At 44.7% G+C, this 24,879-nt stretch overlaps 1 protein-coding gene across 2 annotated transcripts in view; it reads right to left on the reverse strand.

The window, feature by feature from the left end:
- The window catches only part of NDST1 (N-deacetylase and N-sulfotransferase 1), a 118,125-nt gene that overhangs the window by 54,039 nt on the left and 39,207 nt on the right, over window positions 1-24,879 (reverse strand). For both annotated transcript variants that reach the window (XM_056516895.1, XM_056516896.1), the window contains exon 2: window positions 9,913-10,708. In XM_056516895.1, coding sequence (XP_056372870.1) covers window positions 9,913-10,419 — 507 coding nt within the window. In that variant the 5' untranslated portion in view covers window positions 10,420-10,708. The remainder of the gene's footprint in view (window positions 1-9,912; window positions 10,709-24,879) is intronic.

Consider the following 24,879-nt stretch of genomic DNA (forward strand, 5'->3'; position numbering starts at 1 on the left):
CTCCCCCACCCTCCGAGTCAATAAAAAAATTAAACTTACCTGTAATGGGGGTGGTCCAGGCCATCCTTCCTTCATGTAGTGTCCGGGGGCGTTCCGGGTGGAGGGTGGTCCGGGCTGTCCTTCTCCCACGGTCTTCTTCTCCACTCCGGGCAGGCTCCGGCCTAGTACGTTGCATAGACGCCGCTACGCCGTGACGTCAGGTGTGTCGCTGCGCACGGGCGTCACTGCGCAGCGACGTCTATGCAGCGTACTAGGCCGGAGCCTGCCCGGACTGGAGAAGATGACCGCCGGAGAAGAAGGACAGCCCGGACCGGACCACCCTCCACCCGGAACGCCCCCAGACACTACAGGAACGATGGATGGATGGCCCGGAGCACCCTGGCAGGTAGGGGGAGAGAAGTGGGTGGCGGCGGCAGTCTATGGCCCCGCAAAAGCCACTGCAGATCATTGATTTCAAGCGCCCGCTTTAAATCAATGATCTGCAGCGGTGTCGCAGGGGGTTAAATAGCCGATAACTTATACAGATATTCCGGTATAAGTTATCGGCTATCGGCCCTAACCTGCACCGATTATCGGTATCGGCCCTAAAAAACCGATATCGGTCGGTGCACATTATATGTATAGGCTCAGTGGAGTCACGGCCCGCACATCATGGACATCGGGGGTGGGGACCTGTGAGTCAATCACACAATGATCCCAGCGCTCACTTACAGGGGATAAGCGTGGCAGAGGTGGGGCATTACGATCCCCAGCCACGCCTAACCGACTGTTGCTGACCGCGCGATAAAACTATTTTCCTGATGATAAAGAGTGATAAAGAGCAGCCAAAAGTACAGCTGCATTACATGTATCATCATCTATACTATCATGGTATTAGTCTGGGGGTACAATATCCATGACAGTTGTGCTATAAATCACCCCCATTTCCCAAATTCCATATAAAAAATATATAAACATTATAAAAATCAACATATGTGGTATCGCCGCATGTCCGAGCTATGAAAATATATTGTTAATTAAACCGCACAGTCAATGGCGTACACGCAAAAAAATTCCAAAGTTCAAAATAGCTTATTTTTGGTCACTTTTTATACCATAAAAAATGTATAAGATGCAATAAAAAGTCTGATCAAAACCAAAATGGTACCAATAAAAACTTCAGGTCATAACGCAAAATATGAGCCCTCATACCGCCCTGTACGTGAAAATTTTTTACAAAGTTATAGGGGGTCAGAAGGACAATTTTAAATGTATTAATTTTCCTGCATGTAGTTATGATTTTTTCCAGAAGTCCGACAAAATCAAACCTATATAAGTAGGGTATCATTTTAATCTTATGGACCTACAGAATAAAGATAAAATGTAATTTTTACCGAAAAATGCACTGCATTGAAACGGAAGCCCCCAAAATTTATAAAATGGCATTTTTTTTTCTTAAATTTTGTTGTACAATGATTTTGTTTTCCGCTTTGCAGTAGATTTTTGGGTAAAATGACTGATGTCATTACAAAGTAGAATTGGTAGTGAAAAAATAAGCCATCATATGGATATTTAAGTGCAAAATTGAAAGGGTTATGATTTTTAAAAGCTACGGAGGAAAAAACGAAAGTGCAAAAACAGAAAAACGCTTGGTGCTTAAGGGGTTAAGGTCATAATGGGCTGTGTCCTTAACCCCTTAAGGATCAAGCCCATTTTGACCTTAAAGGACCAGGCCAATTTTATTTATGCATTTTCGTTTTTTCCTCCTCGCCTTCTAAAAATCGTAACTCTATATTTTCATATGAGGGCTTGTTTTTTGCGCGACCAGTTGTCCTTTGTAATAACATCACTAATTTGTGTGGGGAAATTAAAAAGAAAACCGCAATTATGCTAATTTTGGAAGGTTTCGTTTTCACGCTGTACAATTTACGGTAAAAATTATGTGTTCTTTATTCTGTGGGTCAATACGATTAAACCGATACCCATGATTACCGTATTTTTCGTCCTATAGGACGCACCGGCGTATAAGACGCACCCAATTTTTAGGGGCAAAATCTTAAAAAATAAAGATTTTGAACCCAATAGTGGTCTTCAACCTGCGGTCCTCCAGATGTTGCAAAACTTCATGCTGGGAGTTGTAGTTTTACAACATCTGCAGGTCCGCAGATTGAAGACCACTGCAGGAGGAGGTAATACTCACGTGTCCCCGCCGCTCCGGACCCGTCACCGCTGCCCTGGATGTCGCTCCATCGCTGTCACCGTGTCCCCGTCGTTCCGGAACATCTCTGCTGCCGGCCGGGTATCCTCGCTCTCCGTCGCCGCCATCACGTCGTTGCGCACGCCGACGTACGTACGCGACGACGAGGAAGGAGAGCGCCGGCATACAGGGGATCCCGGCACGGAGAAGACACTTAGGAGGCAGGTAAGGTCCCTCCCGGTGTCCTGTAAGCACTAACCCGGCTATTCAGTCGGGCTGTTCGGGACCGCCGCGGTGAAATCGCGGCGGTCCCGAACAGCCCGACTGAACAGCCGGGTTAGTGTCACTTTCCCTTCAGACGCGGCGGTCAGCTTTGATCGCCGCGTCTGAAGGGTTAATACAGGGCATCACCGCGATCGGTGATGTCCTGTATTAGCCGCGGGTCCCGGCCGTTGATGGCTGCAGGGACCGCGGCGATAGGGGTGCATTCGCCGTATAAGACGCACCGACTTTTTCCCCCCAGTTTTGGGGAAGAAAAAGTGCGTCTTATACGGCGAAAAATACGGTACATATTTTTCTATTATTGTTGTGCTTAAAATAAAAAATAGAAAACAGCAAACTTTTTAACGAAATTAGTATGTTTACAATCCCTTTATTTTTAACACCTATAACTTTTTCATTTTTCTGTATAGCGGCGGTGTGAGGGCTCGTTTTTTGCGCCGTGATCTGTACGGGATCATTAACATTATATTTTATTATTTCGGACATTTACGCACATTTATTTTTTTTAACACTTTTTGGGGGGGGGGGGGGGGGTAAAATGGGAAAAAGGGACATTTTACATTTTTATTGGGGGAGGGGATTTTTCTAAATGAAAAAAAACCCCTTTTTTTAACTTTTTTTTTTCAGCACTTTAATAGTCCCCATAGAGGACTATCTATAGCAATCATTTGATTGCTAATACTGTTCAATGCTATGAATAGGGCATAGAACTGATCAGTGTTATCGGCTATCTTCTGTTCTGGTCTGCCCAATCTCAGACCAGAGCAGAAGAAGCCGGGAAGGCGGCGGAGGCAGGTGAGGGGACCTCATGTTAGCTTATATGATCCCCACGGTCATGCCGTGGGGGATCAGATCAACATAAAATGTAGCCGAAACGATCGCGGATGTCGGCCATTACCGGCGGGTCCCTGGCTGCGATCAGAAGCCGGGACCTGCCGCGCATGACCAGATCATCCTCCGATGCTTGCGGTCATGTACAGGACGTAAATGTACGTCTTGGTGCGGAGTACCACCGCACCCGGAAGTTCATTTACGTCCGTGGTTGTTAAGGGGTTAAGAATTGTTTTTTATCCACCAGAGTACCCCCTAAGTCTATTATATCTGCCCAGAAAATAAGTAACAGCATAAGTTGTTGTTCTTTAAAGGGTTGTTCTCATCAGAGACATGACACTACTGTCTGAATGGTGCCATGACCCTGGTTATACTAAATGGCCATCCTCACACCCTAATATGCCTTTAGGCCAACAGGGCCAATTACACATTGGTCTAACATCACATATGTCCTAGCAATAAATAATATGCGTTTGGTCACCCTGTACATTAGTAACAGAAGGGGTCAACTGACTAATCCTTCAGCCTATAGTTATATTATATCCATGGCCTTGACCTGCTATATACTAGGCTGTAGGCATATAGCCATGGTGGGCCTTGGAACGATTTTTAGGCCCTCTTTGGCCTGGATCGGTAGGAGCCCAGCAGGCAATCATCCCTGTTTGCCACGGTGATCACAAGGCATAGTCTCTGTGATATAATAGTAGGATACTGAGGGTTAAAGGGGTACTCCGCCCCTAGACATCTTATCCCCTATCCAAAGGATAGGGGATAAGATGTCAGATCGCCGGGGTCCCGCTGCTGGGGACCCCGGGGATCACTGCCGCAGCACCCCGCTATCATTACTGCGCAGTGCGAGATCGCTCTGCACGTAATGATGGGCAATACAGGGGCCGGAGCATCCTTACATCACGGCTCCGCCCCTCGTGACGTCACGGCCCACCCCCCGTCAATACAAGTCTATGGGAGGGGGCGTGGCGGTAGTCACGCCCCCTGCCATAGACTTGCATTAAGGGGACGGGCCATGACATCACGCTGCTCCGTCCCCCGTATTGCCCGTCATTAAGCACAGAGCGAACTAGCTCTGTGAAGTAATGATAGCGGGGTGCTGCAGCGGCGATCCCCGTTGTCCCCAGCAGTGGGACCGCGGCGATCTAACATCTTATCCCCTATCCTTTGGATAGGGGATAATATGCCAGGGGCGGAGTACCCCTTTAAAGAGCACCTGACAGCTCTACTCACATGTGTATTTTAGCACATACTTGTGTGGTGCCGGGGTGGAAGGATGCAAAGGGGTGTTGCGGGGTGGTAGTGTAGGGTATTGGTATTAACCCTTTATACAAATGGTAGGGAAAAATAAAATCATGTCCACAGCAGATGTTGATGAAAACCGGAGTAAACTTTACTGCATATTTTATGCAACTACATGTAACAAAACGGTCTTTGTATAGAGGACCGGAGTTTAGGTTCCTCACAGGTTTGCTGGGACTTCTGAGGGCAATGAGCTTTGATTTGCTAGCCCCTGTGCTACTGAATTTATGATAATTGAGTTGCAGTAGTCACACAGGATTTTTGTAGTTTTGAGCTGGATAACTCACGGTTTAGTGGCTTCGGAAGATAAGGCCCATCTTGAATTGATGATTTGTGCTGAGATTAGTGCTGCTTGTTAGTCCGTCAGGAAGAGAGAGAGTTTAGTGGCAGCAGCCCCTTATATATTGAGGGGGTGGGAAAAAAAAGCTAATTGGCTAGCCAAACCTAGGGCTGGGCGGTATGACCAAATACGTGTATCACTGTATTTTTTTTTAACTTATGGAGCGCGGTGTTCGGCTCCCCCTCCCCCAAATCATGTGACCCACCAGCACTGTTCTGCACCCCCCCCAATAAATGATCAGCCCAGCGGGGTACTACTCACAGATGTCAAGCACTGCCCTCCTCCTCTTTGTTGGGGGCTGCCGGGCGCTGGAACTCACTGTACGCTAGTGGTCTCCAACCTGCGGACCTCCAATTGTTGCAAAACTACAACTCCCAGCATGCCCGGACAGCCAGTTGGCTGTCCGGGCATGCTGGTAGTTGTAGTTTTGCAACAGCTGGTGGTCCGCAGGTTTGAGGCCACTGCTGTACGCTGTATCCCTATGCCTGGGCTGCAAAAGATACAGAAAATAAACTTTTAACTCACCCACCTCGGCCACAGGTCCTTAAACCATAGCATAACAAATTAAAGGCACGTGAACTCTAAGGTCCTATACAGAGGTATCCTAGATTAATTAAATATATAAATACATATATTAAATATTACCATATTAAGAGGAGACTAGGGGTTAGCCCTTCAGGAGAGCCCATTAGCATGGAGGGACTCTGGCTGAGGGGACTCCAGACAAAGGGACAGGACCAAGTCCTGTACCGGGATACCACACTTGTATATTAATAAAATAACATTTATATTACTTTGTGCAATTCCTTCATTTTTCCTTTTAGAAGTTTTATGAGTAACTTGACAAATGGGCATTATCATTTTCCTGTCTGACACTATACAGTCTGATGAAATCAGCAGACTTGTGTAAGGACATGCCCCAATCTGGTAACACCCAATTTATGTTTACATTTCTAGGAGGAAAAATGAGGAATTCAAAAATATGGGGAATGCAAATGTGTTCTAAAGTGTTAATGTCAAGAGCCAATGGCATGCGGCCATTTAGGTCAATAGGAGTTACACAAATTGCATAAAAGTCGGCTCAGATGTTTTCAGCTACCTGACACTTATCATAGCAACAAGCAGGCCAGATGGGGGCCAAGGACCTAGTACCAAGATGAAAATACCCCTTGAAAGAGGTATTCCAGTGAAAACCTTTTTTTATATCAACTGGCTCCAGAAAGTTAAACAGATTGGTAAATAACTTCTATTAAAAATCTAAATCCTACCAGTACTTATCAGCTGCTGAAGTTGAGTTGTTCTTTTCTGTCTGAGCACGGTGCTCTCTGCTGACACCTCTGTCCGTCTCAGGAACTGTCCAGAGCAGGAGCAAATCCCCATAGCAAACCTCTCCTGCTCTGGACAGTTCCTGAGACAGACAGCACTGATGGCAGACAGAAAAGAATAACTCAACTTCAGCAGCTGATAAGTACTGGTAGGATTAAGATTTTGTAATAGAAGTAATTTACAAGTCTGTTTAATTTCTGCAGTCAGTTGATATATATATATATATATATATATATATATATATATATATATATAAAAAGTCACCGGAATACCCCTTTAACCAGGGTGACAACCTAGACTTGCTGACTTAAGTTCAGTAATCTCAAATTGTGGCTCTACAGATGTTGCAAAACTTAAACTCCCAGTATGCCCGGACAGCCAACGGCAAAGGACCTAGTAACAAGAGGGGGCCAAGGACCTAGACCTTTAGCAGGGTGCAGAGATGTGGAATTCCTATGTCCCGATGCTCGAGACATGCAGTTTCGGGCATCGGGTAGGTGAATTTTTCCGACCCTTAGTCCTGCTTTGGGCAAGCAGGTCTGGACCAGACAAGCGTGGTGGCACTCAGCAGTCTGTATGGAGCGGGCTCCGGACTCGTGCCCGCTCCATATTCTGCAGTCCCCGGCTGTTCTCAGTAACTGGTGGGCTAGATCGCAACCCCCCCCACGGCGTGATCCACTATGGAGTGGCTCTGCCATAGATCGAGCCTGGCTACACTAGGCTCTATCAATGGATTGCAGAGCACACAGATCAATGGAGTTCAATAGAACTCAATTGATCTGTATGAGGAATCTAATGATTCCTCCTAAAAGTCTAATAAAGTGTAAAAAAAAACAATGTTTTAATAAGTTTAAAAGACACACATTAACCCCTTCCATGTTAAAGGTTCAAATCACCCCCTTTTCCTATATAAAAACATATAAACATAATAAAAAGAAACATAGTATCGCTGCGTGCGTAATTGTACGAACTATTAAAATATAACATTATGTATCCCGTACGGTAAATCACTTAAATGTAGAAAAAAAATACCAAACCACAGAATGGCAATTTTCATAATATCCCAGGAAAAAAAAGTTAAAAAGCGATTAAAAAGTCAGATTAATACCGAAATGGTACCGATACAAAAAACCTATTATGGCGCAAAAAATTAGCCCTCATACAGCCTGGTATGCAAAAAAAATTTTTTTTTTAAAAAGCTACAGGGGTCAAAAAATGGCAATAAAAAAAAATTCTAAAAAGTCAAGAATTTTTTTTTAAATAGTAAAACATGACGGAAACTATACAAATCTGGTATTACTGTAATCAGGCGCCTAAAGTATCAAAAACAACATGTTAGCTCAACCACAAGGTAAATGGCGTAGAAAAGACGACAACCAAATCTGCTAAATTATCTTTTACTATTTCAATTTCACTTCACCGAATATATCTTTGGTTCGGAGAATGTTATTAAAAAATTAAAAGGTATCATTATAGTAGGTAGTTACGGCTATTATAGGGCGAAATTTGGCCCGGACAAGTGGATCGTCATGAGGGACAAGTAGATTTTGCTCCGTTTTAGTCCCAAGGACAAGTAGTTTTTTTTATTACATTTCCACACCCCTGAGGGTGACAACTAGAGATGAGCGAATTTACAGTAAATTTGATTCGTCACAAACTTCTCGGCTCGGCAGTTGATGACTTTTCCTGCATAAATTAGTTCAGCTTTCAGGTGCTCCCGTGGGCTGGAAAAGGTGGATACAGTCCTAGGAGACTCTTTCCTAGGACTGTATCCATCTTTTCCAGCCCACCGGAGCACATGAAAGCTGAACTAATTTATGCAGGATAAGTCATCAACTGCCAAGTCGAGAAGTTCATGACGAATCAAATTTACTGTAAATTCGCTCATCTCTAGTGACAACCTAGACTTACTGACTTTAGTGCAGTGGTCTCAAATTGTGGCTCTCCAGATGTTGCAAAACTTCAACTCCCAGCACAGCATGCTGGGAGTTGAAGTTTTGCAACATCTGTAGGGACACAGTTTGAGACCACTGCTTTAGCGGTTATCTCTCCTCTTTAATACTTAAAATCTGCCGTAATTTGCAATTCAACAACATATACTCAACAATTCCACAATAAACGTTTTTGATTGGCCTGTGTAATTATCAGGAGGATGAGAAGCGCCCACAGGATGAGCAGCGGTAAAGGTTCTCCGCAAATAGATTATTGCACTGCCTTGTTATTTGCAAAACAGGTGGCAGCTTTTTTAGAAGCAACATCCTACTGATCCATTAGGATCTAAAGGATGCATATGACAGAAAAGTATCAAATGAAGAGGTTAAAGGGGTATTCCAGGCAAAAAAAATTTTTATATATCAACTGGCTCCGGAAAGTTAAACAGATTTGTAAATGACTTCTATTAAAAAATCTTAATCCTTCCAATAGTTATTAGCTTCTGAAGTTGAGTTGCTGTTTTCTGTCTAACTGCTTTCTGATGACTCACGTCCCGGGAGCTGTCCAGCTCCTATGGGGATATTCTCCCATCATGCACAGCTCCCGGGACGTGACATCATCATTGAGCAGTTAGACAGAAAACTTCAGAAGCTAATAACTATTGGAAGGATTAAGATTTTTTAATAGAAGTAATTTACAAATCTGTTTAACTTTCCGGAGCCAGTTGATATATATAAAAAAAGTTTTTGCCTGGAATACCCCTTTAACTGCAGTTTTGTGAATATTGTATTAGCTCACATGAGGATTTTATGACTCTACGTCATTGTAGACAAAATATTCATAGCATACAGGATACAAGGGAAAAAAACTCTCTTAATGTAATGTGTTAGAGTACAGTACTTTATGGGATTTTGGCTATGCTGAGGGGGTGTAGTGGTCAGCACAATGCTAATGGTACCCGAACCCAAACTGGGTATGAATGGAGTGTACGTGACGTAACTAAGGATCAGCCCACAATACATTAAGAAAAGATTGCATTAACGTATAAACTTATACATTAAATTCTTCATTACACATCGGACTGCTATAAAACTGTGTAAACACTTTCAAAAACTTTACAATCTAAGTTGCATATACACTGTATACTATATAAGTGCCTTCACAAATATATGTAAGAAATGGAAGGGTTAATACAAATATAAAAAGAGCATTCGTAAGCTCATGTACTCTGTGCGTGATAACTGCGGCACTGAAAGTTAAATAAAATAAAAGTCTAAACCCATCGAGCATAAATAGGACTTAAAGGCCATGTGTTGTCTAGTAGACTGGGAGGGAGAGGAAGGGAAACTGAATGAATGGAAAGACATCAGCTGAAAGGGGCCGTCCGGCAAGACCCTGGTCCAAGAACAATGTCCCTTTTACAGCTTTGTCAGAGGATTAAGGCCACTCAACTGGACTAAATAAGTTGTGTCTTGGGGACAGAGAAGAAAAGAGAACGAATGAGTCGACCACAAAAGAAACACATCCATGCTTTGAGAAACCAGATTTCCATAGACTGGGGAATTTCAGGGCATCGATCCTACAACTATCAGACACTGAGAATTAGAGTAGTCAAGTATTGTACCAGCAATGGATGCATGGTCTCTGAGGCTGTGTATCTAAGATCTAAAATCTAGAAGAGACTTAGAAGAATATAAACCCATGACCACCTTACCTTGAAGAAACCGATGATGCCCACGCCATACTCCACACAGTACTTGTCCAGTAACTCTCGGTTCCATGCATCCAGGTTAACATATTTTAAAATATTTTCATATACGATTAGTGCAAATCGCCCCCTATCTTTATCGGTGAGTGTAGGCATATCACCCTTGCCTGGAGCTATCTCGGTCCGATACTTAAAGCGGCTTGACTCCAATATTGCCACTATTTCCTGCCCAAGTTGAGAGTATAGGCTTTCCACGAAGACTAGCACCAGTGGGTCCGTTCTAGACATGTCCATTGATCTCATGGGCTTCACAGGGAGCAGACGTGAAGGGCTAATCTTGGGCTCATCACAGTCCTGTGCCTCATTAACCGAAGGCTCCAGTCCCCTTTTCCATCCATAGAGATAATAGGCTGAGATGAAGACACTCAATAGACAGAAGGCAAACAGAAGTAAGAGAACTAGTTGTGGGCTTACTGGCCTCCCAAACCTGCGTAACTTCAGCGACAAGCTCATGGTCCTTGCACCTTCCCAGGAGGAGCGGCACAAGAGCTCACTAACACAAGCCCACACACCTTGGTTATGTAGAAAGTACCCTTAACTCATCCTGTTCATGTCACCATGGCATGTCCATCGAAAGTCCAAGCCTAGGATGAATCGGGTACACAAGGCTTGTAATTCGCAGGATTCTCCGGCAGCGTTGGGGAGATGATGTGCCGGAGAAAGGCTTACGTGTAACTGGCTGCCATTCATCATTTGTGGAATCAGGATTGCAACGGTGCAGGATATTGATGGAATTCATTGGCTGTAAGAGAAAACATCAAAGTTATTAGCATCAAAAGGGGGTCCGACAACTTCTCGAGAGTTCAGTCAAGTGATAACTTAAGCAGTACATCAAACAAGCATAGTCCGTAACATTGGAAGCTTGAAAGACACTCCATCCGCTCATATCTTTTCTCATGTACATGAAAACGGTTGTAACTCACAACATCAGTAAATCCTTAGATATTCAGAAAAATAACTTCAGGAACTGGAGAAACAACATACAACATTAAACAGTTTTCATCAATGGTAAGACAAAAAGATAAGGCCAGAAGCCAAAGCAAAGCAGACAGAAAGTAGAACAGTGCTTTCCAAAATGTTTGTCGCAACACAGTGTGTCGGCGGCAGTGAGTAAGGCGTCGTCCTGTCCCGTCCCGAAGCAGTCGGCTCTGGTCACTGTTCTTAAGTGGCCATGGTCCATTATGCCTGATGTTGCACTGGCAGCCGATGCTGTGGTCACTTTAAATCAGTGAGCAATGGTGACTTAATCCCCTGATGTTGTGTCTGAGGAGTGGAGCAGAAGGACGTTACTCATCAGGAGATGAGTGAGTGTCACCTAGACTGCACCTGGGCCTGCCGGGGTCAGGTGATAAATCGGCACAAGGGGTGAAGATGTTTAATAAAATGGCACAGGGGATGATGAAGGGGGTTAATGAAATGGCACAGGGGGTAATGAAAATGGTTAATAAAATGGCACAGGGAGTGATTAACAGGGTTAATGAAATGGCACCTGGTGTGATAATGGGGGTTAATGAATGGGTTAATGCAGTGGTTCACAACCCCAAAGGGTGAAAATATGACCACGGGTACCCCTCGCGCGGAACTTACGTGCGATAAGTACCCGCGGACAAAAGTCATAAAATTACTTATTTTCATAATGGCGTGTGCTTACTTTTATACTAATGCAATACTTAATCCCCTTGTGACATTTTCCCCCCTCCACTTTTATCGGATATGGCAAAAGGGGATCAGAGGGAGGGGTGAATAATGGCACAAGAGATTAAGATATGGGGGGGGGGGGGGGGGGGGGAGAGGATAATCATTACTCACCCCCCCCCCCTCCATATTAATCCTCTTGTGCCATTATTCCCCCCTCCATCTTAATGCCATTGTGCCATTATTTATCCCCCCCACCCATCCCCACCTCATCTCCCCTGGGCTAATATATACATATACATATATATATATATATATATATATATATATATATATATATATAGACACACACACACACACATATATACAACTCCCATACACTTATTTTTAACTTTTTTTTTATTTTTTAACATTACCAGGCCTGTTCGGGTATATAGCGTGTCCCGTGTGGCCTGTCCGGGTATACAGCGCATCTCAGAGTCCCGTTTTGCGGGGCCGCACTGAGGTGTGACGTCCTCCTGTGCTATGCGGCACCTCCATGCAACATCAGGGGAGGTCACACGTCTCACCAGTAGCCACGGTCGCGATACTATACACGGAGAGCTGCCGCAGCCATTCTCTGCTATGCACTGACAAATACTGGCCAATGCATGGCCGGTATTTGTCAGCTTATTGGCGAACCCCTGCACAACCCGTGGTGTACCCCTAGGGGTACGCATACCACCGGTTGAGAACCCCTGGGTTAATGAATTGGCACAGGGGTGATGAAGGGGGGGGGGGGGGGGTTAAGTGGCACTCCACTGGGCAGGGGACAATAGCTCGTCCCATTCACTTGAATGAGGCTATATTGCAGTTCTCTGCACAGCCATGTGGGTTGGAACATCACTGTGCAGGAGAAAAATAGTGCATTCTCATTATCATTGGTTGTCCTAAAGGTCAGACCCCCATCGATAAAGTGATGGCATATCCTAGATGGTGACACTTCTTTAATTTATTGTTGGTAACTGATGAACTACATAAGATCAAGACCCCAAATACAGTGGTTGTATGGGGCCTCCCGACAGCTTCACAAGGCAGATGTGAGAGAACAGGGAGAGAACAGTTGGGTTAGCTGGATTTCAACATGCTCAATCCATTTGTTTGTGAGATAAGTCGTTGCCGAAAGGTGTCTGGCTGCAGCTTTCTCCCATTGGAAATACATGCATGCTCAGCTATACAGAGTGTTCATCTGTATGGGTGGATTGCAAGATGTATCCTGAATGAAAGGAGGAATAGGATTTGGGCCAATGCGTGGACATCACCAAACAGAAATCTCTCCTTTAGATGTTATACATATCAGACTAATGTTAGCCGGACGTGCCGATTTTGGTGGGGCTGGGTGACTCTCTTATAATATTAGTTGTTGGCCAATAATAATCTGATAACAGGAAAAAGAGTGTTGGGCAATTCGAATTATACGGTGTCCAGTCCTTTGTTCTCAAGGGAGATAAACCACCTCTAGACGTGGTTGCCAGTGTCTTATTCCCCTGTAACTATTGAGAACGCATGCATGTTCAGCTGAACTGAATGTTCATGTCTATGGGGTAGTGGGGACAAACAGCAATAGGGTGAAAGAGCACTTAGATCCTGAAGTCCAATAGATTAAAATGAGTTACCACAGCATGATGTGCCATGTGGTTGGAGAAAGCCTTGGTCCGAGTTGGTTAAAGGGGTATTCCAGGAAAAAAACATTTTTATATATATCAACTGGCTCCAGAAAGTTAAACAGATTTGTAAATTACTGCTATTAAAAAATCTTAATACTTTCAGTACTTATGAGCTTCTGAAGTTAAGGTTGTTCTTTTCTGTCTAAGGGCTCTCTGATGACACCTGTCTCGGGAAACGCCCAGTTTAGAAGAGGTTTGCTATGGGGATTTGCTTCAGAGAGGACTTAGACAGAAAAGAACAACCTTAACTTCAGAAGCTCATAAGTACTGAAAGGATTAAGATTTTTTAATAGAAGTAAATTACAAATCTGTTTAACTTTCTGGAACCAGTTGATATATATATAAAAAAGTTTTTTCCTGGATAACCCCTTTAAGGTCTAATTATATTCATGAAGTACCCCAAACAGTGTCTACGGCAGAATGACTGATGTAAACCTAGGCCTATAGTAGGGGTGTGAATCGCCAAGGATTTGGTGATACGATTCAAATCGCGATACCAGTGTAGGTGACGATACATCGCCCACCAGGGAGCATTCACAGATCCCTTTAGACGCTGCTGTCAGCTTTGACAGCGGCGATCTAGTAGTCCAACGCGCACTTTTCTCATTCTATCCCGTCCGGGCTGCAAAATAAAAGAAAACACACTTTCTCTTACCTGCCAACGAGCCCCCGGAGCTCCGGTACACTCCGGTACAGGTGTCCGGTCCCCAGGCTGTATTCTTCTTACTTCCTATTAGCCCGGCACGTCACACGGAGCTTCAGCCTATCACTGGCCGAGGCGGGACATCGCTGCGGCCGGTGATAGGCTGAAGCTTCGTGTGACATGCCGGGCTAACAGGAAGTAAGAAGAATACAGCCCGGGGACCGAACACCTGTACCGGAGTGTACCGGAGCTCCGGGGGCTGGTTGGCAGGTAAGAGAAAGTGTGTTTTCTTTTATTTTGCAGCCTGGACGGGATAAAATGAGAAAAGTGCGCGCAGAACTACTCCTTTAATAGCCAGCCGCGGCGATCGCCGCATGCTGGCTATTAGCGGCGGCCCCCATGCAGAGTACGGAGCGGGCAGGAGTCGGAGCCCGCTCCATACACCCAGAGCGCCGCCGCGTCAGATCCGGCCTGCCCGGCTCCACAAATGTGGAACCTGTATCTCCTGATACCTGGGACATGCTGTTCCGGGCGTCAGGAGATACAAATTCCACATTCCTAAAAGAATCGATTCAAAATTATTTTGAATCGATTCAGTATCGCCAAGTGAAAAAAATAAAGATAATCGCGCAAATCAATTTCATTTCTTCCATCCCTAGCCTATAGATATAATCACATCCCAATGGCATTCATGGGCTCACATGTTCCGCCAGGTTCTGTGGTCTATGTCGCGCCAATACATTTCCCAGCTCGTAACGCCATCTCGCCATATCTGCTGATGGATTTCATTATATCAATGTAGCCGCACACACATTTCAGTAGCTTTTATTCTTCTTGCATTCACCCACAAGCTACTATCAGACCCGGCAATTTATGACATTGAAATGTTTCAGGGCTGACACTAATGAATGGAATATCAACCCTAACACTCATATACTGCCCACAGTGTTATTACCGCTACAGACGAATTTCCATTTATTACTAGGAATTAGTGTCTGAGCAATTAGGTGGCATGAAAATTTCTGGCAGGGCACCCCATAGCTTTAGTTTACGGCACAAGCCTCCTGGGGCTCCCCATTTTTGGAGAAACTACAAGTCTCAGCATGCATGCAGCAATCACATTCAACAGATGTTTACCGTGGCTTTGGGTGAAATATTACCCAAAATGTAGCAGATGACGGGAGTATTTGTAGTCTAACTTTCCTTCAGAGAACATTTTGCACGGCAATTCCTATTATACTACTGTAAACCCAAAAAAGCACAAAATGGATCAAAGTTGGGTTTGGCAAGGTTGGTTGAACAACAAATGTTTATGTTTATGACATATTTTTTTTTTTTTTATTTAATTTTTTTTTTAGGACATTGCGTGTTCTGTACAGCTTCTGTCGTCTACATAGACCAGTGTTTCCAAAAGAGGGTGCCTCCAGCTGTAGCAAAACTACAACTCCCAGCATGCCCGGACTGCCAAAGGCTGTCCAGGCATGCTGGGAGTTGTAGTTTTGCAGCAGCTGGAGGCACCCTGGCTGGGAAACACTGAAATAGACAGTGATCACAGCTCCCAGCAGATCTTTATTACTTTTATATGTAAGGATTTGCTTTATCTGTATTAGTTATCTACTTTTTCTTTAATCCTGACTTTTTCCTATTTATGGATGACATTTTAGGGCTTCAGAACCAATTACCAGGTTTCCATAGAGTCATTGTCTCAACATACAATGGTTTCAACATACAATGGTTGTCCTGGAACCAATTAAAGGGGTTATCCAGGAAAAATTTTCTATATCAACTGGCTCCAGAAAGTTAAACAGATTTGTAAATTACTTCTATTAAAAAATCTAAATCCTTTCAGTACTTATGAGCTTCTGAAGTTAAGGTTGTTCTTTTCTGTCTAAGTGCTCTCTGATGACACCTGTCTCGGGAAACGCCCAGTTTAGCAGCAAATCCCCATAGCAAATCTCTTCTAAACTGGGCGTTTCCCGAGACAGGTGTCATCAGAGAGCACTTAGACAGAAACAAACAACCTTAACTTCAGAAGCTCATAAGTACTAAAAGGATTAAGATTTTTTAATAGACGTAATTTACAAATCGGTTTAACTTTCTGGAGCCAGTTGATATATAAAAAAAAAAAAAGTTTTTTCCTGGAATACCCCTATAATATCGTAACTTGAGGGACCACTGTAAATAAAAAATTAGACATGTTGGGTTTCAGTTCAGTCAATTCTTCATTGTAGCAACTTACTTTCTTCGTTCAAGTAGAGATTGCAAATTTACTGTGATTCGATTCGTCACGAACCTCACGGCTCGGCAGTTGCTGACTTTAGCCTGCATAAATGAGTTCATCTTTCAGGTGCTCCGGTGGGCTGGAGACCCTCTCCTAGGACTGTATCCATCTTTTCCAGCCCACCGGAGCACCTGAAAGATGAACTCATTTATGCAGGATAAAATCAGCAAACGCGAGCGGTGAAAATCGCTGTAACTTCGCTCATCTCTACTTTCAGGGCAATAAATGTGCACTGATTTATTGGGATGGGGGGGGGGGGGTAGGATATAGTGAAGAGAGATGGTTATCTGATAAACAAGAGTTCGACTGATAGCTTAGTAAACTATAGCAAATATAAAGGCCCTTGTACAAGTCAGAAAAACAAGGCAGCGAAAAATCTGGCAAATTAGTGGAGTCCAGCAGTGGATTACTCCCGACACGATGAGAAGCAAAACTAGTTCGGTAATCGATCAAATGGTAAACTAGTAAGGGCTGGTTCACATCACGTTTTCCGCAATACGGCACCGCACACGACAGGGGGGAGCTAAAAACCAGCGCTCCCGTATTGAGCTGTATGCGCTCCCGTATGTCATTCACTTCAATGAGCCGGCCGGAGTGAAACGTTCGGTCCGATCGGCTCATTTTTCCCCCGTATGCGCTTTTACAACCGGACCTAAATCCGTTGGTTGACCACAGTTTTAGGTCCGGTTGTAAAAGCGCATACGGGGGGGGAAAAATGAGCCGACCGGACCGAACGTTTTACTCTGGCCGGCACATTGAAATGAATTACATACGGGAGCGCATACAGCTCAATACGGGAGCGCTAGTTTTTAGCTCTCCCCTGCCGTATGCGGTCCCGTATTGCGGAAAACGTGATGTGAACCAGCCCTTAGTTATGTCTAAACCCGGCCGGCATTACCCTTTTCGGCTAGGTTCACACTAAAGAATTTTCATCTAGAACAATTCCAGCTGGAGATTTCGAGTGTGTCCAGTGATGACTGAATCAGTTGGCACTAGGATTGTATAGACATTGGGGAAGATTTACCAAAACCTGTCCAGAGGAAAAGTTGCTGGGTTGCCCATAGCAACCAATCATATTGCTTCTTTCATTTTTGAAAAAGGCCTCTGAAAAAATGAAAGAAGCGATCTGATTGGTTGCTATGGGCAACTCAGCAACTTTTCCTCTGGACAGGTTTTGGTAAATCTCCCCCCATTGTCTTTTACCATAGACCCCAATGTCTTCCCTGCAGATTCGGCCTAAAGAATGCCCAACATGAATCTTTTGGTAGCAGAATTTCCTCTGCAGAATATCCGCCGCTGAAATTCCTTAGTGCGGACTGTGCAGTGGAATCGCGCTGACAGCAATGGGACAGGAAAAATTCAAATGGGAATTCTGTTCAGAAATTCCGTCGTGTAAATAAGTAGTGAGTGGGTGAGGTAACACTCACACTACAGAATTTCTGAGCAGAGAAATTCCTCTCATTGGATGAGATTTATCAAGACCTATCCAGAGGAAAAGTTGCTGAGTTGCCCATAGCAACCAATCAGATCGCTTCTTTCAATTTTCAGAGGCCTTTTCAAAAATGAAAGAAGCGATCTGATTGGTTGCTATGGGCAACTCAGGAACTTTTCCTCTGGACAGGTTTTGATAAATCTCCCCCCATTGTCTTTTACCATAGACCCTAATGTCTTCCCAGCAGATTCGGCCTAAAGAATGCCCAACATGAATCTTTTGGTAGCAGAATTTCCTCTGCAGAATATCTGAAATCCGCTGAAATTCCTTAGTGCGGACTGTGCAGCGGAATCACGCTGACAGCAATGGGACTCTGCTGCTACGGAATTTCTGACAGGAAAAATTCAAATGGGAATTCTGCTCAAAAATCCCATCGTGTAAAAAGTAGTGAGTGGGTGAGGTAACACTCACACTACAGAATTTCTGAGCAGAGAAATTCCTCTCATTGGAGGAAAAGTTGCTGAGTTGCCCATAGCAACCAATCAGATCGCTTCTTTCATTTTTCAGAGGCCTTTTCAAAAATGAAAGAAGCGATCTGATTGGTTGCTATGGGCAACTCAGGAACTTTTCCTCTGGACAGGTTTTGATAACTCTCCCCCATTGTCTTTAATGTGTATTTTGTTGCATCGTGCACAACACCACAGAAATTTCAAGCATAATTATTCTTCCTGTGGAATCCGCATTGCCGTCTACGGAGATGGTGCACATCAGAGTGGTCCTAGATGTGCACGGAATGTCGGTCTGGAATTTCTCCAGATCCATTTTCCATAGTGTGAACCTGGCTTAAGGCTATTTAGAAGCAAATTTGTGAGATGCTCCTGAGTGACACAGTAGTATTGATTTATAAAGCCCCATCGCCATCATAAGAGCCTACGTACTGGAAAAAAAGGCTGGCGTACACTATAGGCCAAACGGCTTAAAGGGGTACTCCGGTGGAAAAAATGTTTTTTTCTTAATCAACTGGTGCCAGAAAGTTAAACAGATTTGTAAATTATCTGTATTAAAAAATCTTAATCCTTCAGTACAGTGGTCCCTCAACATACGATGGTAATCCGTTCCAAACGGACCATCGTTTGTTAAAACCATCGCATGTTGAGGGATCCGTGCAATGTAAAGTATAGGACAGTGGTCTACAACCTGCGGACCTCCAGATGTTGCAAAACTACAACACCCAGCATGCCCGGACAGCCAACGGCTGTCCGGGCATGCTGGGTGTTGTAGTTTTGCAACATCTGGAGATCCGCAGGTTGTAGACCACTGTTAGAGGAAGTTGTACTCACCTGTCCCCGCCACCGCTGCCCTGGATGTCGCCGTCCATCACTGTCGCCGCGTTACCGAGGTGTCCCCGACGCTCCGGCAAGGCCTCTGCTTCCTCGGCATCCTCGCTCTCCGTCACAGCCATCACGTCGCTACGTACGCCGCTCCTATTGGATGACGGGACGGCGTGCGCAGCGACGTGATGACGACGATGGAGAGCGCCGACGATGCAGAGGATCCTGAAGAGGACGCGCCAGAGCCCCGAGGACAGGTAAGTGATCGTCAGCACAGGGCACGGGGCACCGTAAACAGCTATCCGGTGGTAGCTGAAGCAGTCTGCGCTACCGGATAGCCGTTTATGCGATGGCCCCGACATACAAAAGCATTGTGTATGTTGATGCTGCCTTCAACATGCGATGGCCTCTGAGAGGCCATCGCATGTTGAAATTATCGTATGTCGGGGCCATCGTAGGTCAAGGGGTCACTGTACTTATTAGCTGCTGAATACTACAGAGGAATTTTTTTCTTTTTGAAACACAGAGCTCTCTGCTGACATCACGAGCAAAGCGAGTTCCATTTTAGGAACTGCCCAGAGCAGCATATGTTTACTATGGGGATTTTCTCCTACTCTGGACAGCTCTTAAAATGGACAGAGATGTCAGCAAAGAGCACCGTGTCGTGATTCAGCAGAGAGCTCTGTGTTCCAAAAAGAAAATAATTTCCTCTGTAGTATTCAGCAGCTAATAAGTACTGGAAGGATTAAGATTTTTTTAATAGAAGTCATTTACAAATCTGTTTAACTTTCTGGCACCAGTTAATAAAAAAATAAAAGTTTTCCACCGGAGTACCCCTTTAATTTGCCCAATGGAGGCCAAAAGAGTCCCGTTGACCTTGGTTAAGCCAGTAAGCCTTTTTTTTTTTGCATATGAAATAACGTAGTAAGCAATACCAATGCTATTGCATAGACAGTTATACATTTTTTTAGAGAAACAGAACATGTGGTTTATGGCTTTTTTTTATATAATAGAATTCTATGAGCGACGTATGTCTATACAGTGGGATACTTCAGATATATTTTGAGAGATCTTCCTTGGTTGTTTTTTTTTTAAATAGAATTCTATGAGCGACGTATGTCTATACAGTGGGATACGTCAGATATATTTGGAGAGATCTTCCTTGGTTGTTTTTTTTTTAAATAGAATTCTATGAGCGACGTATGTCTATACAGTGGGATACGTCAGATATATTTTGAGAGATCTTCCTTGGTTGTTTTTTTTTTTTAAATAAAATTCTATGAGTGACGTATGTCTATACAGTGGGACACGTCAGATATATTTTGAGAGATCTTCCTTGGTTGTTTTTTTTTAAATAGAATTCTATGAGCGACGTATGTCTATACAGTGGGATACGTCAGATATATTTTGAGAGATCTTCCTTGGTTGTTTTTTTTTTTTAATAGAATTCTATGAGTGACGTATGTCTATACAGTGGGATACGTCAGATATATTTTGAGAGATCTTCCTTGGTTGTTTATTTTTTTAATAGAATTCTATGAGTGACGTATGTCTATACAGTGGGATAAGTCAGATATATTTTGAGAGATCTTCCTTGGTTGTTGTTTTTTTAAAATAAAATTCTATGAGTGACGTATGTCTATACAGTGGGATACGTCAGATATATTTTGAGAGATCTTCCTTGGTTGTTTTTTTTTTTTAATAGAATTCTATGAGTGACGTATGTCTATACAGTGGGATACGTCAGATATATTTTGAAAAATCTTCCTTGGTTGTTTATTTTTTTTTTTTACAAAAGTGTAGTTAAAAAAATTGATTGTAAGTTTCACTGCGGACGTCCCGTCCGCAGTGAAACTTACAATCAATTTTTTTATTTTTTTAACTACACTTTTGTAGATGCTAAATTCGTGGATGCTAAATTCTGCCAATACTTAATATGCTGTCAGTTTGAAAGTAACAGATTAGCATAATTCCCTTTTAGCCCTATATTATCCCTGGTAGATTTCAATGGCTCCATCATATCACCTCTCCTCATTTACAAACCCCCTTTCAGCGTCAGATTAGGCATGGAGCACATACACAATGCGGCCCGGCTGGAATTCCTAAACCCTCATTACTTGAGGCTCATTTGCATTCTAAACTCCCAAAACAATTTTTTTTCCTTTCCGCCTCCCGGTCCTCCACATGAATCAAACCTGCCTGGTGACAGGAGAAAAAGAGAGGGAGCGACTATCTAGGTCATGCGCCCTCAGGGGAGAAGCCGGCGAGATACTTCTTGCTGCGTCTCCACACCTTGACAGGTGCTTCTCAGAGATCTAATCTCTCACTGCCAAGTGGCCAGGGCAGGACTCCCCAAAGCATTTCGAGAAGGCCACCGTATACGCTTCCCAGACACCTACACGACTAATGCGCATTTGTAAGGGCATCCTAAATCCGCCCTGCAGCTTTCTCCCTCTACTTACCGAATTAGCATTCTGCAAACACGGCTCCATACTGCACCCTAATCCTGTCCTACAGAGCTCATCTACCCTAGCAAAATCCCACACGCTGCTCTGCCAATGCTCATCAATGCCGCAACAAGCCACTACTCCACTTGAGGGGGAGGCTGGAGATAGCAGCGCCGGCTCGTATTTATATTCCATACCCTTAGAGCACAGCACAATACAGAAGCATGTAGTGTAGAGATGAGAGACAAATTATTATTCCATCCATTACCTTTTGTCAGAACGAAGAAAAAAAAAGAAAAAATGCCCCATTGTACCCGTCTCCAGCAGTTGAGAGGGTGACATGGTGAGGAGCCTCCGGGGCCAGCATTTTCTAGCATGGCACAGAGAGCTGCGGAATACCAGCATATGGAGCAGTGTTTCTAAACCAGTGTGCCTCCAGCTGTTGCAAAACTACAAGTCCCAACATTTCCAGTAGGGATCGACCAATATCGATTTTTTCAGGGCCGATATAGATAATCTGTCACCTTTCAGGCCGATAGCCGATAACTTATTCCGGTATAAGTTATCGGGTATTTCAACCCCCCGGCGGGGCAGAAGCCGTTGCAGATCAATGATTTAAAGCGGGCGCTTTAAATCAATGAACTGCAGCGGCTATTGCGGTGCCAGAGACCGCCGCCTTCTCGCCTCCTGCCGGTCCTGGGGTCCTGAGTCTAACCACCAGTGTTGCCCCATCGCCCCCCCCCCCCCAATCCTCTGCCCACATACCGCCGCCGCCCCCCACCCTCTGCCCACATACTGCCACCGCCCCATCGCCTCCCCCATCCCCAGTGTTATAATTACCTGTTCACGGGGGTCCGCGATACTTCTGGCTCAGTCGGCGTCCCGCGCTGTCACTGTGCGCACTGACGGTGACGTCGCATTGTGGACGTCACTCGTCATTACGCAGCGCAGCAACAGTGCAGGAGCCAGAAGGATCCCAGACCCCCGTGAACAGGTAATTATAACACCGGGGATGGGGGAGGCAGCGGCGGTATGTGGGCAGAGGATGGGGGGGAGGCAAAGGGGCAGCGGTGGCGACGGTTGTCTCTGGCCGGGGGGCGGGGCATTATCGGCATATCGCAAGGTAATTGCCGATACCGATAATGTCCAAAATCGTGATTATCGGCCGATAATCTGTCAATCCCTAATTTCCAGACAGCCTTCAGCTATGCGTATACATGCTGAAAGGCCCCATAAACCCCTAAAGACCTCATTCCTTTACCATGGGGGCCTATGGATGATCTATGCCAGTATGGGGGAGATTTATCATTGCATTTACAGCTTTATTTTTTTGCCTAAGCCTTTTTTTTTTTTTAACTTTTGTGGACATGCAGAAAGTACCAAACAGCCTTACCTAAGCAGCTTTCACTTTGCAGTGGTCACACATTTATGAAGTGCAAATGTCACACATTGGAATAAAAAAAAGTTGCAAATCCCTCCCAAAAAAGCTACAAAACCTAAGCCAGGTCAGACCTGGTTTACAAAACTGCCTTTGGAGAGCACTATTGAAAAAAACAACAATAAAAAATGCCCTCTTATATGCTTTACAATGACGTATGATGTGGTTTCTGTTTGAAACATAGAAGATTCGCTAGATTACCCAGTGTACATGCCGGCAGTAGCCCCATAATGTGATGTGAACCGAGAAGTATATACTCGAGTATAAGCCGACCCGAATATAAGCCGAGGCCCCTAATTTTATCCCAAAAACCAAGGAAAAGCTATTGACTCTACTATAAGCCTAGGGTGGGAAATAAATACATCATCCCCCCCATGTAATCATCCAGACCCCCGTCATCATACCCCCCTTTCTCTTCATCATCACCGCCTGTCAATCCCTTTCTCAGTGGTCTTCAACCTGCGGACCTCCAGAGATTTCAAAACTACAACTCCCAGCATGCTGGGTGTTGTAGTTTTGAAACCTCTGGAGGTCCGCAGGTTGAAGACCACTGCGGCCTTCGTCATCATTCAGCCCCCCTTTTGTTTTGTACTCCGCTCCCCTCGGCGGGAAGTTAGGGTGAGCTGGTCCGGTCCATCTATGCAGCAGGGACCGTCCGGTGGGGAGGATTAGTCGTTGTGGGCAGTCCATTTTCTCCGGAGGTTGCGCATGAACGTCCCTCTGCGTCGTCGTTAAGGCAACGTCACTAGTCCAGGGCCGGGCCCGAAGCGCGGAGAAGAGGCCCCCCGCCGGTGAAAATGGACTGCCCACAACGACTAATCCTCCCCACCGGACGGTCCCTGCTGCATAGATGGCCCGGACAAGCTCACCCTAACTTCCCACCAAGGGGTGGTGAGTACAAAACAAAAGGGGGGGCTGGATGATGACGAAGGCCGCAGTGGTCTTAAACCTGCGGACCTCCAGAGGTTTCAAAACTACAACACCCAGCATGCCCGGACAGCATGCTGGGAGTTGTAGTTTTGAAACCTCTGGAGGTCCGCAGGTTGAAGACCACTGATGAAGGGATTGACAGGCGGAGAGTTCACTTGAGTATAAGCCGAGGGGGGCGTTTTCAGCACGAAAAATCGTGCTGAAAAACTCGGCTTATACTTGAGTATATACAGTACTCCAAAAGTTACCCAAGATTCAGGTATTTGTGACATTTGTCGCCGAAGTGCGAATTGCACCCAAGCCACGCACTGCCAAAATATTTGTGCAACTTGCGTACGACTTGCCGTCGCGTGACTTTATTACAGTTCGCAGAGGAGTCGCAAGCAGGTCCCAGTCATATGTGATTTGCATTGAAGTCTATGCAGGAAAAGTCACTTGCGACCTAAAAAAACAAGTTGGATTTTGGAAGACTGTCAAGTGGTTGGTCGCATTATGTCGCAATATGACCACATTGACAGTGATTAAATGCAACGTTGCAATATGACATTGTGGCCTTCGGGTCATGTTACCAATATTGCCATGTAGCCCTAGCCTAAAACATATTACCTTTCCATAGGATAGTGGGGGTCCGAATGATGGGACCACCAATTACAAGCCCGTTGGATCCAAAGCTAATGTAATGCCACCAAGTGTTCCCTTTTATAGCAGTAGCTATGCTACTCTGATAGTAGTAGGATAGTGACTCTCACAACCAGAACCAACGTGCAGGAAAAACAGCACCTGCAGCATTTTAGAACTACACGTCGTAACTTTCCACAAACAAGAGGAATCCATGACTGCGGGGTTAAAGACTCCTCATGTGATACGTCTCCTGAAAAGTGCTGGCAACTGGAGGATCATGGTGCACGCTAACTTTATAGCCAATACCATGGCCTTTATTGCAGGACATGTGTCACCCATAGGTCTTAAAGAGGTTGTCCCACAAAAAACATTTACCGTATATACTCGAGTATAAGCCGACCCGAATATAAGCCGAGGCCCCTAATTTTCCCCCCCAAAAAAACCCAGGA

Source organism: Hyla sarda, chromosome 4 (genome assembly GCF_029499605.1).
Source record: "Hyla sarda isolate aHylSar1 chromosome 4, aHylSar1.hap1, whole genome shotgun sequence".
Classification (NCBI taxonomy): Eukaryota; Metazoa; Chordata; class Amphibia; order Anura; family Hylidae; genus Hyla; species Hyla sarda.